Raw genomic sequence first — 12,576 nt, 5'->3', positions numbered from 1 at the left:
TGGCCGTTATAGATTACTTTGAAATGAGAACAGGGGCTTAGGTTCCATCCTTTATAACACTTCTGTTATACTGTTTGTGCCCAGGAAATATGCACTGGAAAGCAGTGACTTCTATTTTAGGCTTCATCTTGCACTGAGATTTGATGGGAAATTAACTGCAATCTTAAACACTGCAATCAATAAGGTACTCGTGATTCTTTTACCACAGCAACTGAAAATGGCAAGTATCTTCCCATCCTGAAAATTGGCGCATTCACCATAGGCTACTTAATGTTACTAGACACAGGAATTCACACCATCACAAAGCTTCAGACATTCATGCTCACGATAACTGCACAAACATTCCTGCTGACACACTTTGCATGTTAAAATTCATACCCTAGGAACATCCATTCAAAAGAAAATTACTGGCTGATGATGATGAAGTGTGTGGCAAACCCCACTCAGAACAAGCATCTATTGATTTTTTTCAGCTACATAGATTTGCAGAAAACATGAAAACACACTCAACAATAGGAGGCAAACAAGAGGAACTTGCTCTCTGACTGCCTAAATAAACAGACTGGTTGCTTATTTTGCCTTCAAAAATAATAAAAATATGCCAATTAAAAAGCAAACACCATTCAGGATGAAACCATAACAAGCACTGCCAGTCAGGAAAAGTACGACTGCACATAAGCCAAAAATTCACAAGCACAAATAAAAATAAAAAAGCAGTAGGGAGCATAAAAATATTTTACCATGCACCAAGGGGCAAAGCCAAATGCATTAAAGACATTCATTACACAAACTAATAAATTTAAAAACAATCAAAGCAAGAATTAGCTGAAATGCATGCACATACATTCTGCAACACTAAATCAACACACAAAAAATCATGTAGCTGCATCTACAGCAAGCGTGCTTCAGAACCACTAAGCATTTAAAGTATTGGATTATTAATTCTTTCTCCTCAGGACCTCAATAAAGTTCGTACTCACTCACTGGATTATAACTAGGCTTCCGATTTTACAGCATTTATTTAAAGAAAATTTGGTGAGTATTTTTTTAAAAATAAATGTATTTCAGTTTCACCAACCGATGCTCCACAGAAATTGGCTTGGTAATTATCAGTTAAAAATCAAGCGAGTTGTGACATGAAACAAAAACAAAACATGAAAGATAATAACACAAGCCCAATACCTCCATGATCTGAAGTGAAGGCACGAAGACGACGGACGAAGAGAGAACACACACAGGGCCTTGCATGTGTGTTCCCTTTTCGTCCCGTCGTCATCTTCGCGCCTTCATTTCAGATCATGCTTAACCAGCAAGCCCAACTATCCATCCTAATGCAGTACCTGCAGTTCCTCTGTTTACAGCATGCCTCTGCTACCTTTTATGTGATCTGAACATTGTGACAATAATTCCGGTGTCTCTCCCACATGATCTGTATATTGTGCAAATTATTTCAGTGCAAATAAATTAGATGGAGCAAGAACTGCAGTTTAAGGGGTTACTGTCTCCTTCAGTGATAGCATGTTCCATGAGGTGAACATTGACACATATTTCCATTGTTGTATTGTTGTAACTGAACTCTGCCATAGAAAAATATGAAATGGTTTAGTGGCTTACAACATACTGTGACTTGTCAGTGTCCAATGAATATATACTGTTGCAGCTTGACACATCAGACTGCCATACAATACAGTGTGGATTGAACACCTTGTACACCTCACATGAGATAACATGGTCCCACTAATAAACTCTAGTTTTGCACAAAATAACCTTCGAATTTAAACCCATTAAACTTAATTTACTATGGCAGCAGGGCACGAAGTTCAAAGGACACACAAACATAAATCTTGCTACAAGTGCTGAACCAATATACTAGGCAAAAAATATCAATTTGGTAAGCCAAGGAAAGATGCCAGCATCACAAACACAAAACAATGACATGGCATGACATCTCTAGACTGTCATCAGCTATTAAAGCATGTGGTCGGTTTTATTGGAAAATGCATAGGAATTAGTTCTTTATCCAAATGCATGAGAAAATGGGTTCTGACATAGGTACAGGTGTTTTGAAGCCTCAAGATTTTCTCAGCTTCTAAAATTTTATGCATTGTTTTATCCTGGCTTCCGTTCACCATCATCGTGTTTTCGAAGACTGGCATGCAAGCAAAGTCCCTACAGTTGAAGGCTAATTGCTCTGAAACAGCACACTTTCCATTGTACTTAAGTTCCCTGATCCGTTCATTAGGACAACAGCCTGTTATCCTACATACACTTTTTACAGGACAGTGGAACCAAATAAATAAATTTTTCACTGCAAGTGACAAACATATGACAGTAATCCTTAGCGCAGCCTCTGGCTATATTAGCCCCATCATTAACCTGTGAAAATAAACATGTTAAGCAATTTTGTAAATCCCGGCCAGGGCAGCTGCATTTCGATGGAGGTGAAATGCAAAAACACCCGTGTACTTAAATTGTCTTTCTGACACCCGTGCCTTTCTGAAACTTTAGTTTTGGTAAGAGTGTCCTTTGACCTTCCTGCACTGCTGCGTTATGTCGAATAACCTAGCCCATCAACTCATGCAGATTAAATTATTTCGTTAAGCTTAGTAAAGAAAGAAGACTCTTACTTAAATGACAGGAGAGAGGAACAATGCTTCAGTCAACGGTCTAGCCAGTGCAATAATTTTTAAGCAGCCTGCACATTTTATAGACCTTATTCGTTTATGCACTCCACCGACACAACTTTTGGAATAAAGGGCTTTTAAGCTGCTTTTCTCTGTCAACACGCATAATGGCTTCAATTGTAATGTAGTTGTATAACACCCACTTGGCAGAAATATTTGAGGCTAAAAATATCCAAAAATCGATGTTCTCAGTTTTCACTGGTTTCAAGTACTTTTTACCACCAGATCAGCTTAAACAAAACGTCGGAAGCCTAATTATAACGCGCCACTGAATTACTACTAACCAACATATTGCTGGTCAATATTTAACATTTGCAGCTGCAATATTGGTTGCAATACTAGAAACTACTTTAGTCTAAAAAAATGCTTTTTGTTCACATCCAGACTGCACAGCAAGCTAACTGGAGCACCAGCTGCTCAATACACATCACTAATGTGCATGCTTCACATAAATACAGGTCAAGTAGCACTCTCTGCCAGAAGAGTGCACCTAGATAGGCAAAAATAGTGCTGGTGCTGAAAGGTTTTTACTAACAAGATGCACACAGATAAAAAGAACTCACTAAGAGGATCTCACTAAGACAGGAGGTACTTGCAATGTGTTATGACATAGCATCTGTGTATGCCATGTCATGTTGTTACAATAAGAGCAGTGAACAGAAGTAAAAGAATTGAAACTGCTTTGTACAGAGAAACACAAGATCAACTCCTTAAAAGTTAAAACAACAGGCAACTGAAACCGAAGCCATGCTAAACAAAGCATAATACTGTGGTACAAGGCCTCGGAAAGATGGTGAGATTTAAAACAATACAAGTATAGTCAGCAAGACTAATACATCTCTTTTAAATGTAATATTAACATGTCTATGGCATTGACATGGCACATATCAATATGTGAGCTTGACAAAATATTAGGCTAAATCAAAAATGTGTAATCAAGGAACTAGTAATACTTTTTAAACTGAACATTAAGAAAAAGCAGTCAACAAAAAAGATAAGTTCATTGGCACAACTGCAATATGTAAGCACACTAGTCCTAACACATGTAAATACAATAAATAATTCCCCTCCCCCTAATTTTGTTTGTTTTAGATTTCTAAGCATATAAAGAAGCTCCCTCGCCAAGTTTGGTTATTATCTGCATGATAGAAGAGAATAGAACGAGCTTTTTTTTTTATTACCCGGCAGTGGCATAAGTATCGGCATGTTTTGAGATCTTTGAATCGATTTTTCTAAGTTAGCACTTTTTGGCCTGTTCACACTTTTAGAAAAACTATCGTTTCGAAACTGCAATACAAAGAACTGTTAGTAAGATTGTTTCTAGGCTGAAAATTTGTGAGGAACAAGACTATGGACATCTTGAATTTCTAAATTGCTTCTATCAAGAGAAAAAGTATACAGTTCTCTATCACAATAACAATAAGAAAACAAAGTTAGTTTTCAAATGATGGGGTTTCTACAAAAGAAGGCATAAAAGGGCAAGCAGCTGCCCCTATTCTGTAACGCGTCCAGAAGATGCTTATCCAAATTTTATCTAACTTTGTAATTTTTTAAATGATAGTTTTCCTAAAGTGCCACACTCATTTGCTCAATAGGACATGCAGAACTTTTTTCGCATTTGTGCTAGGGTATATCGAATTTACTACAAGTTCTAAGTACAAGCAGAGAAAGCCACCTGCCTAATTTTGTTAAAATTGGCATGTCGGTTTAAAAGTTTGCCTTTCAGCCCTGCATCTCCCCACAAGCGTTTATGATTAGTGTAGTGAAGTCGAGAGTGGCAAATTTGTTACAGTGACACTGTAACAGTTCAGTTCTCGTGAAACATTGACTGTATGCCAAGTCAAAGAAATGAAATGAAAAAAAAAAAAAAAAAACATAACACTTGTCAAGCCATAACAACAAAAAAATAAAATAAAAGGCAAGACTTTCTTAAAAGTTTGCCACTGTCATCAAACATCATAACAAGGTAGCCCTTCGCATGAAGGTGACTAAACATGCAATCGACAAGAGGCTCTAAATTCACCAAGAATGTCACTCTAAGTTACCTACAGCAATACCTGCTTAGGTTTTACTCACCCAAAATAATAAATTTCTTTATGCATAAATTTTTCGAAATATGCTGAAATGACAATTACCTGTCTGTACAACAGAACTGAAATAAATTTTCCATTAAATTTTGTGATCCTACTGTGAAAACGAAGAGTTTTCTATTTCATGAGGCAACAGGCAAAAAAACAAAAACAAAAAAAAACATGCAAGTCAAAATATAAACATTCAAAGAGGAACTTACCTTCACCCGGTTTCATCGATGTCACAGTAGTGTGAGTTGTCTTGCTAATAATGTGGCGCACTTCTCCTGAATCTGGGTCGGTTTCAGTCCATTCTGTACAACAATGGCAAACAGGTTTAGCACCCTGAAGTGCTATGGCACAACATCATGCAAACTAATGTCAGGGGCTACATGCTAATGTTCTGTGAAATAGAAGGCATGTTGTTATGCCACTTGTAGAATGGTCATGCAAACGACCCTTCCCTTATAAAATTCTAGGCACATATTGCAAAGTTGTGTTGACAAAGTTGTGTTGACAAAGTTGTGTCAGCAACCTAGCAATGACAACTACAACTTGCAACCAACCAATTGTGTATATAGGTTACAGCAATCCTGGCAAATGAAAAATAGAAATGTTCAGCATTAAAGTAGTAGCAGCATCAACAGAAAACGGCTACTGTGATACCTTTGAATACTGGCACCCCTACATAGAGACAGGATACATGGCGTTAGTTTGTGCAATAGTTCTGAATGCATGTAAACTGCTGTAATATAATGCACAAGTATAGTAATATCCTAATAGAAGCTGCTTTTTGAGCAAGCAAAAGGGAAAACTCACAACTTACTACAACTGGTTACTAAAACATGCAGCTGAGAGTAAGGCTGTACAGCTTGTATTTCAAGACATTTTATATGTGGTAACACTGCACAATGCTTATTAGCCACATGCACAGTTAAGAATTTCAACATGAATAGTAGCAAAAGACAACACAGAGCATGCAAATAGGGAAAGAATAGAAGCATAGAGAGGGCAGACGTACAAGCAAAGAAGCTGCTAAAGGAATAATTATGGTACAGCACACAGACTCAAGTAATATAACATTCCTGTATGATTAATTTATAAACTACCATCAATTCTATAGCTGACTGTTTTTGACCTACCCTGAGTTTAATCTTTTTCAGTGAATATGGTTATTAGCTGTGATTAACCTTCATCGCTCTGGACATGGCAGCCATATGCACAGGCAATAGTAGTGAAAGCGTACATACTTGGAACACAGCCCCAAAATTACCTCGGTTCATGTTTCTGCTTGTCTTCTACATGCATATTAAAATAAACTGAACAATTACACACCCTATTTGAGCAAAAAGGAACAGGGAATATCTTATGCAGTGCTTCTGATCGCAACACAGAATACTTTACAGATGTTAAAGGGCACATGAACAAAACTATCAGCTGATCTGCCCATTTGAGCACATTGTCCCTTCCAGAAGGCGTTTTGTTTCACATATTTATATCAAGTAATATTATTAGGACGTTTCTAATGATATAATATAGGCAGGGTAAGTAGGATAGATTTCAGCATAGATTTCAGCAAGTGTGACAATCACCTGTGGTAACAAATATAGACAAAAACGAACTTCCAAGAAGAATTAATGTATTCTCATACATTATTTGTGCAGAGGAAAACAACTGCTTAACGGCCTCTCTATGCTATCTTTTTGTACAGCATAAATATTACAATTTTTTCGGTGCCTTATTAATAAGGCCAGGCAAGCACTATTAAAATTTTGGTGTCAGAAGATTGACTGCACAAATATGTAGATAAGTTGTTTCATAAGTTCATTTCAATGAAATACAAAACAATGTTTTCATAGTGAATCCATACTTTCATGCTTTTGGCCCCAAATAACTGACATATACATCATTGCACTGCTGAAATTAGTATTCAGTGAAACACATGTGCAACCTTGCATTAGTAAAAAGTGAGAAGGACAGGGCAGACAACCATAATGCACAGAAAGAGTTTGAGGTAAAGAACCCAGACACAAACCCACGAGTGACAAGGTTGAAAATTAAAAGGACAAAGTATTATTAATTCCCTTTGGAGGTGGTTTGGCCTCAGAAGCAGGCGCTTACTCTCAGTCTGTTAGACAAACACGAGCAAGCCATAGAGTTTAGTAAGTGAAGCAGGAAAGCAAGAATGTGGTCAGAGTTTAAAAGGAGCAAAGTGGCAGCTGACCTCCTCCACTGCCAATGGCGTTGTGGGGCTCCGCAGCCAAGTCTTCAATGTCCGTTCCTTCAGAGCTCACATCTAGTTCTTCCAGGCCTGCCGTCAGACGGCATGTAGGGCTCCTTGGCTCAGGCATGATAACAAACTCCCCTTCATCTGTCAAAGAGCCTACGTCTTCTTCAACAAAGAATTTCCTCAGCAAGCGTTCCTGATCATTACGGCTCGTCAGACGATAAGGCAAGCCAGAGCTTGGACATCGGAGCTTGCTCCTTTTTACTTCACTAGAGATTTTAAACTTTTGTGACCGAACATCCAGTTCCCCGAGCACAGCACGGACATGGGCTGACAAATTAGCAAATTCACTTTCTGAAGAAGCTGATCGTGGTGAGTGGCAAGCTTCTACTGCCCCTGGGGACAACAAGGAACAAGGCTGCGAATGTGATCTCTGCCTGCTGTGTGAAGGCTTCTGGCCAATGTGATTGCTATCATTTCGAAGCCATTTGCTTTCACCTGAAATTTTTTTACAGTCCAAATTATCCAGCTGTACCTCTTCAATAAATCGCTTTGCTGTGTTCTTGCTGCCTTCAGCATTTTGAGCAGAACTATCCCGAGGCAGAGCCCGACGCCTCACTGATTCCACATCAAGATCTTCCACATCTGTCTTATTTTCATCACCAGAATCCTCTTCCTTATCAACCAACATTGTTCTCTGGTCAGCAGTGTCCATAGTCTCATGGTCACTCAAGTTTTCAACATCAGTTTTGTCACCATCATCATCAGGATGCAGAGGGCTCAGCATTTCCACCATTTCAGGAAGATCTTCAAATCGCTTAAAGGTTGGTTTTGAAGCAGCTTCATGAAATTGCCCATCAGGCACTTCCGGCACTGTCACTACAACACCTCCAGGTGTCTCCTTACTATCTGAAGAAGCCTCGCACTGCCCATTATCAATTGTATTTGCTGCCATATTCGTTAGCAAGTGAGAAGTTGCTGCTGTGCTTTATTTATTTAGAGTGGCAGTAGCATAAAGCAGTGCAGTATAGATGGTGCAGATGGTGCAGGTTGAAAAAAGGTGATGAAATAAAGATACTGAAGAGAAATGTTCCTTTGTAGGTTGAGACAATGAGCGATGAAATTGTTGATGCGCTTATTTTATGACTGGTTGCTGTCTTTTTTTCACTCGGAAATGGATTTACTAGTTTTTAGAGCGCTTCTTGCCACGTTTCTTTTGCTTCTTGGATGCTGTAAAACCATCAACAAATAAAAAAGTGATGTGTGAGTATAACACAAGGTACAAAACAAAAAATTCAGTTGCATTGTAAACTCAAGAGTACAGAACTGCTAATTCAGAATGTGCTTGAATGAAAGTGGCCAAGTAGGAGCTTCAATTTTTACATGCACGAAAATGTGTGCTAAAGCTAACTTTCACATATACACAGTAAAAGATTTGAGAAGCTTAGATAGTTGCATCATACTACAGGCTAAAATAAGAACACAAGAGTTAGTGTGTGATTTATTTTATGGCAACTTAAAGAAATGCGTATCACAGCATGAGCGGTGAAAATTGTACATTACCTGTTGGCACAACTAATTTGACTGTTATTTTGCACTTTTACCATGGTCAGAAAAATTAAATTAAAATTAAATTATGGGGTTTTACGTGCCAAAACCACGATCTGATTATGAGGCACGCCGTAGTGGGGGATTCCGGAAATTTTGACCACTTGGGGTTCTTTAACATGCACCGAAATCTAAGTACACGGGTGTTTTCGCATTTCGCCCCGATCGAAATACAGCCGCCGTGGCCGGGAGCCATGGTCAGACAGCATAATTAAATATTAGGGGGAATTAAACGCTTTGACCTGTTTTTTATACAAATTATTAAGCTGCATATGCAGCAGAGAAACTTTCTGAATGGAGTAATTCCAACACTTCAGTATAAATGATGTCATTGGGTCTATTCTTTACCCCCCCCCCTTTATTTTTTTTAACAATAGCCGCATTAGGAAATAAAGTGAAGGTGAATGCTCAAATAATAATAGATAATTCTAGACATTGAGATGACCAAATAAAGATGTGAACTACCCAAGATAACTTAGTAACAAGGTATTGCAACAGTTAATTTGACATGGTCTTATAACGTGAAATTAATAAGTTTTTATGTTAATGCTTTTTATATAACAAATTAACTCGAAAATATGGTACCTAAAGGTGCCAAGCAATAACTACACAAAGAAAGAAAAAAAAAAGAAATACTTATCTCTCAATAAGTTACAACAGTGCAGAATTTTAATGCTTTGAGGTGACGGATGTATACTCACTTCTCGGTCATTTCAATCAAGAGTTATTTCAGCCATTTTGGATATTAAGAAAAATACCATTCCTGTACACAAACGTTTGATGAACACTTCTACAGTTTCCCCCCCTGCACTCTAAAGCTCATTAACCCTTTGCGGTCATGTGTCGGGCCCACGCCGCCATGCGAAAATATTGGCTCTGGTCACATGTGAGGAAGCGCCCGGCACGCGTGTTTGCTCACACTCTCCGTTTATTTAGTTTATTTGGGTAGGTTGCGCCATCTCTCAACCGTGTTTTAAATTAGAAATTGCAGTTTTTTGTTGTCTACAGTTGAGGGCAGCACTTTTTGCAAGGAACTTAAAGAGATTTTCGCGTGCAAATTGTAGCGCGTACTGCTGACAAGATGGTGACGTTTTCTGCACGGGCATTTTATGAACGTGACTCGCGGTAGTTTAGTGAGTCCGATGATGACTTTAGTGCCGAGGAGGACTATATGTGCTGCCTTCAGATGGTCTTCAAACGGCCTCGGATGACATCATGTCAGAAGACACTGACTGTGATGACCCAGGAGGCGACGTTTCGTGTGGTGATCACCTGCAACTATGCTCAATACTATGCTCAAGTACCGCTGACAGCTAAGGGTATAGAGAAATGTTTCTCAAATAAATCCCCTAACATGTGTTTGTGTACTAGAGCATTTTTTCTGCATGGCACTTAAAATGTGCAGAATGGCTTCTGACCGGAGCGACCACAAACTGGGTAAAGGCTTATGACCGCAAAGGGTTAATAGTACTTCACCAGGGTATGATTGGTATGATGGAAACATTTACAAAGTGAAGGCTGGGAATTTTACTCAAGGTCTCAGAGTAGGAAACTGTCTCCTTCCTCAAATTTTTCACCTTACTATGCGACAAAATGCACAATGTTTGCTGTTGTCGAATTTTTGTCAATAAAATGTGGCCGTTTGTCTAACCCCTTTATGTACTGGAGATATGCAGATGGCACCACTTTTTTCTTTTGTTTCTAAGTCACTAATAAGTTGCTAAACACACTTCCTACAATAGAGGCGATGCTTCTACCCCAAAAAGCAGTTTCACCCAGCATTTCAGTTATGTATATGACAGCAAGATGGACAAGCAAGCTAGTTGGTTGACATTCATCTCGAGAACTGTTTGAAGTGCAACAAAATAACAGAAGACCGAGTCCCTGAGCAATCTGGCCATTGTATCAACACATGTCTAAGGGAGCATTATGCATCACAAAATTCATCTGAGACATCGCATTTGGCAGCCCATTGCATAGAGTGTCGGTGCTACCTTATGTTTAATGAAACAGAGGTAGTTTTCAAAAGCAATAACCAGCTCCCACAAGAATTAGCAAAGGCCTTCTATATTACAAAAAGAGGAGATGCTTGCATCAGCCATCCTTCTTTCATGCTACATGATAAAGAATTTGCATTTCTCGACTGCTAGGACACGTGCATGTTTGGCTTAAACTTTCAGGTTTCTTAACAATTAGGTATCAGTATACTATTTTAATTTTTTGTCCCTAAATTTTTAGCCCCGCTTTGCTCCGCTTACACAATTACTTCTATGTGTGTATATATATATATATATATATATGAAGCTTCTTCAATAAATTCTTCCGTTGCAAGTATATGCCTTGCCCTGTCATTCCTCTATCATCTGTCTTTTCATTACATTTTAAATTATGGGGTTTTACATGCCAAAACCACGATCTGATTATGAGGCACGCCGTAGTGGGGGACTCCGGAAATTTGGACCACCTGGGGTTCTTTAACGTGCACCGAAATCTAAGTACACGGGTGTTTTCGCATTTCGCCCCCATCGAAATGCGGCCGCCGTGGTTTTCATTACATTTTAAAAGGTTGTCAAGATGAATGTATATGACAGCACATAGCATGGAAAAGAGCAGTCGGCCCTGCAAATTGAAACTTGTGCCTTCTCTTATTGAGGAATATGTTCATCCACTCCAATGAAATTTTCAGACCACGCACTGAATCCTTTTCAGGTTTACTGACATCAAGCAAGTAATTTACATGAAAACATGAGTAGAAATAAGAGTGTCATATTTTCAGTGCACTGCAACAACACAAACCTGACTCACTAAGTGCACTACTTTATGCCCTTCCCCATGAAAAAGACCTACAACACATAATGAATTAAGTGTGCAAAGTGTTCAAAAAGGCTCCTCAAGAGTTGGCCACATGCAAACAATAAAAGAAAAGCATTTAAAAAAAGGAATATTTTCTGCAGAAATGAATGCACACATGGCAGGTGCCCATTTAACATCTGACCGGAACCAACTTTCTCCCATGTCAGGTGTGGCTCATCGTGTGACTGCAATAGGTTAGTTAGTTTCCTTGTGCAAACTGTATGAGGCAGCTACAAAAATACTCAGCTGACTATCAAATGTCTCAAAAGCCAAACTGAGAAAAAGTGAGCTGAAAGGCTTGAAAGGTTTCAGTAATTTAGTAATGAAAAACAGTTTCAGCATGTCAGATGCACTGCCATCTTTTAGCTTGAATAACTCCACCATCTTTTAGCTTGAATAACTCCAAAGATGACGTTTACAGCATGACGCACATGTGCATTGAACACGAGCATAACTCGACAGAATTTTTTAGATCAAAAATATAATTGAGCTACTCCATCTAGAACGTAAAGCCACAATGACTAAAGCATATGGGCTACAGGAACATAGTAAGTCTCAGATCCTGCTTGAATATCTTGCCTGGTTCAAAGACCGATGAAAAACTACATACAGTTGACTCAGATTATTTAAAACTTCTATGACCTGCACATTTTGTTTTGAATTATTACAAGTTTAATTACACCAAGTCCAATAAAATGCAGTCTAAAGCAGGATTATGGGTTATTAGCACTACAAAAATACACATGCAGTTGTGTTCAAACAGATATACAACTAGAACAGGTATACAAAGAGATGTTTGATCGACTTGCTTTTGTGGAAACAGGGTCAAAGGCACTATTTTGTAGTGGCACTGGTCAAAATACATGTCAGCCTGAATACTAAACATAAGCACATTTGATTATTCCTAAGCCAAGAATGTCCTGTCATAACCTTACTTTTATTTTATTGCATTGCGTTGCCCTGGAAAGCCAGTGAATTTCAAAAGAACTGAAGTTGTCTGATTTCTTCAAGATAAGCAGATTCAAAATACACTGAAAACAGAACATGACAACCAATATTTTCAGATTTACCATAAGTTATTATAACCTTGAATTGTCAGCGTATGAATTATTATGAATCTACTGTATATACTATA

The 12,576-nt window shown here is 38.4% G+C and overlaps 1 protein-coding gene across 50 annotated transcripts in view; it reads right to left on the bottom strand.

The window, feature by feature from the left end:
* LOC119435128 (ankyrin-3) overlaps positions 1-12,576 on the bottom strand; it is a 402,712-nt gene that overhangs the window by 23,328 nt on the left and 366,808 nt on the right. For 48 of the 50 annotated variants that reach the window (XM_049672381.1, XM_049672376.1, XM_049672387.1 and 45 more), the window contains one exon: positions 4,975-5,067. The exons of 1 other annotated variant lie outside the window; for it this stretch is intronic. In XM_049672381.1, coding sequence (XP_049528338.1) covers positions 4,975-5,067 — 93 coding nt within the window. Of the gene's footprint in view, positions 1-4,974; positions 5,068-6,977; positions 8,211-12,576 lie in introns of all 50 variants that reach the window. One more of the 50 variants, XR_007468364.1, reaches the window with a different exon arrangement.

This window comes from Dermacentor silvarum, chromosome 1, assembly GCF_013339745.2.
Source record: "Dermacentor silvarum isolate Dsil-2018 chromosome 1, BIME_Dsil_1.4, whole genome shotgun sequence".
NCBI classification, from domain to species: Eukaryota; Metazoa; Arthropoda; class Arachnida; order Ixodida; family Ixodidae; genus Dermacentor; species Dermacentor silvarum.
The sequence above is the reverse complement of the archived record's forward strand: the minus strand, read 5'-3'. Positions and strand labels throughout refer to the sequence as shown.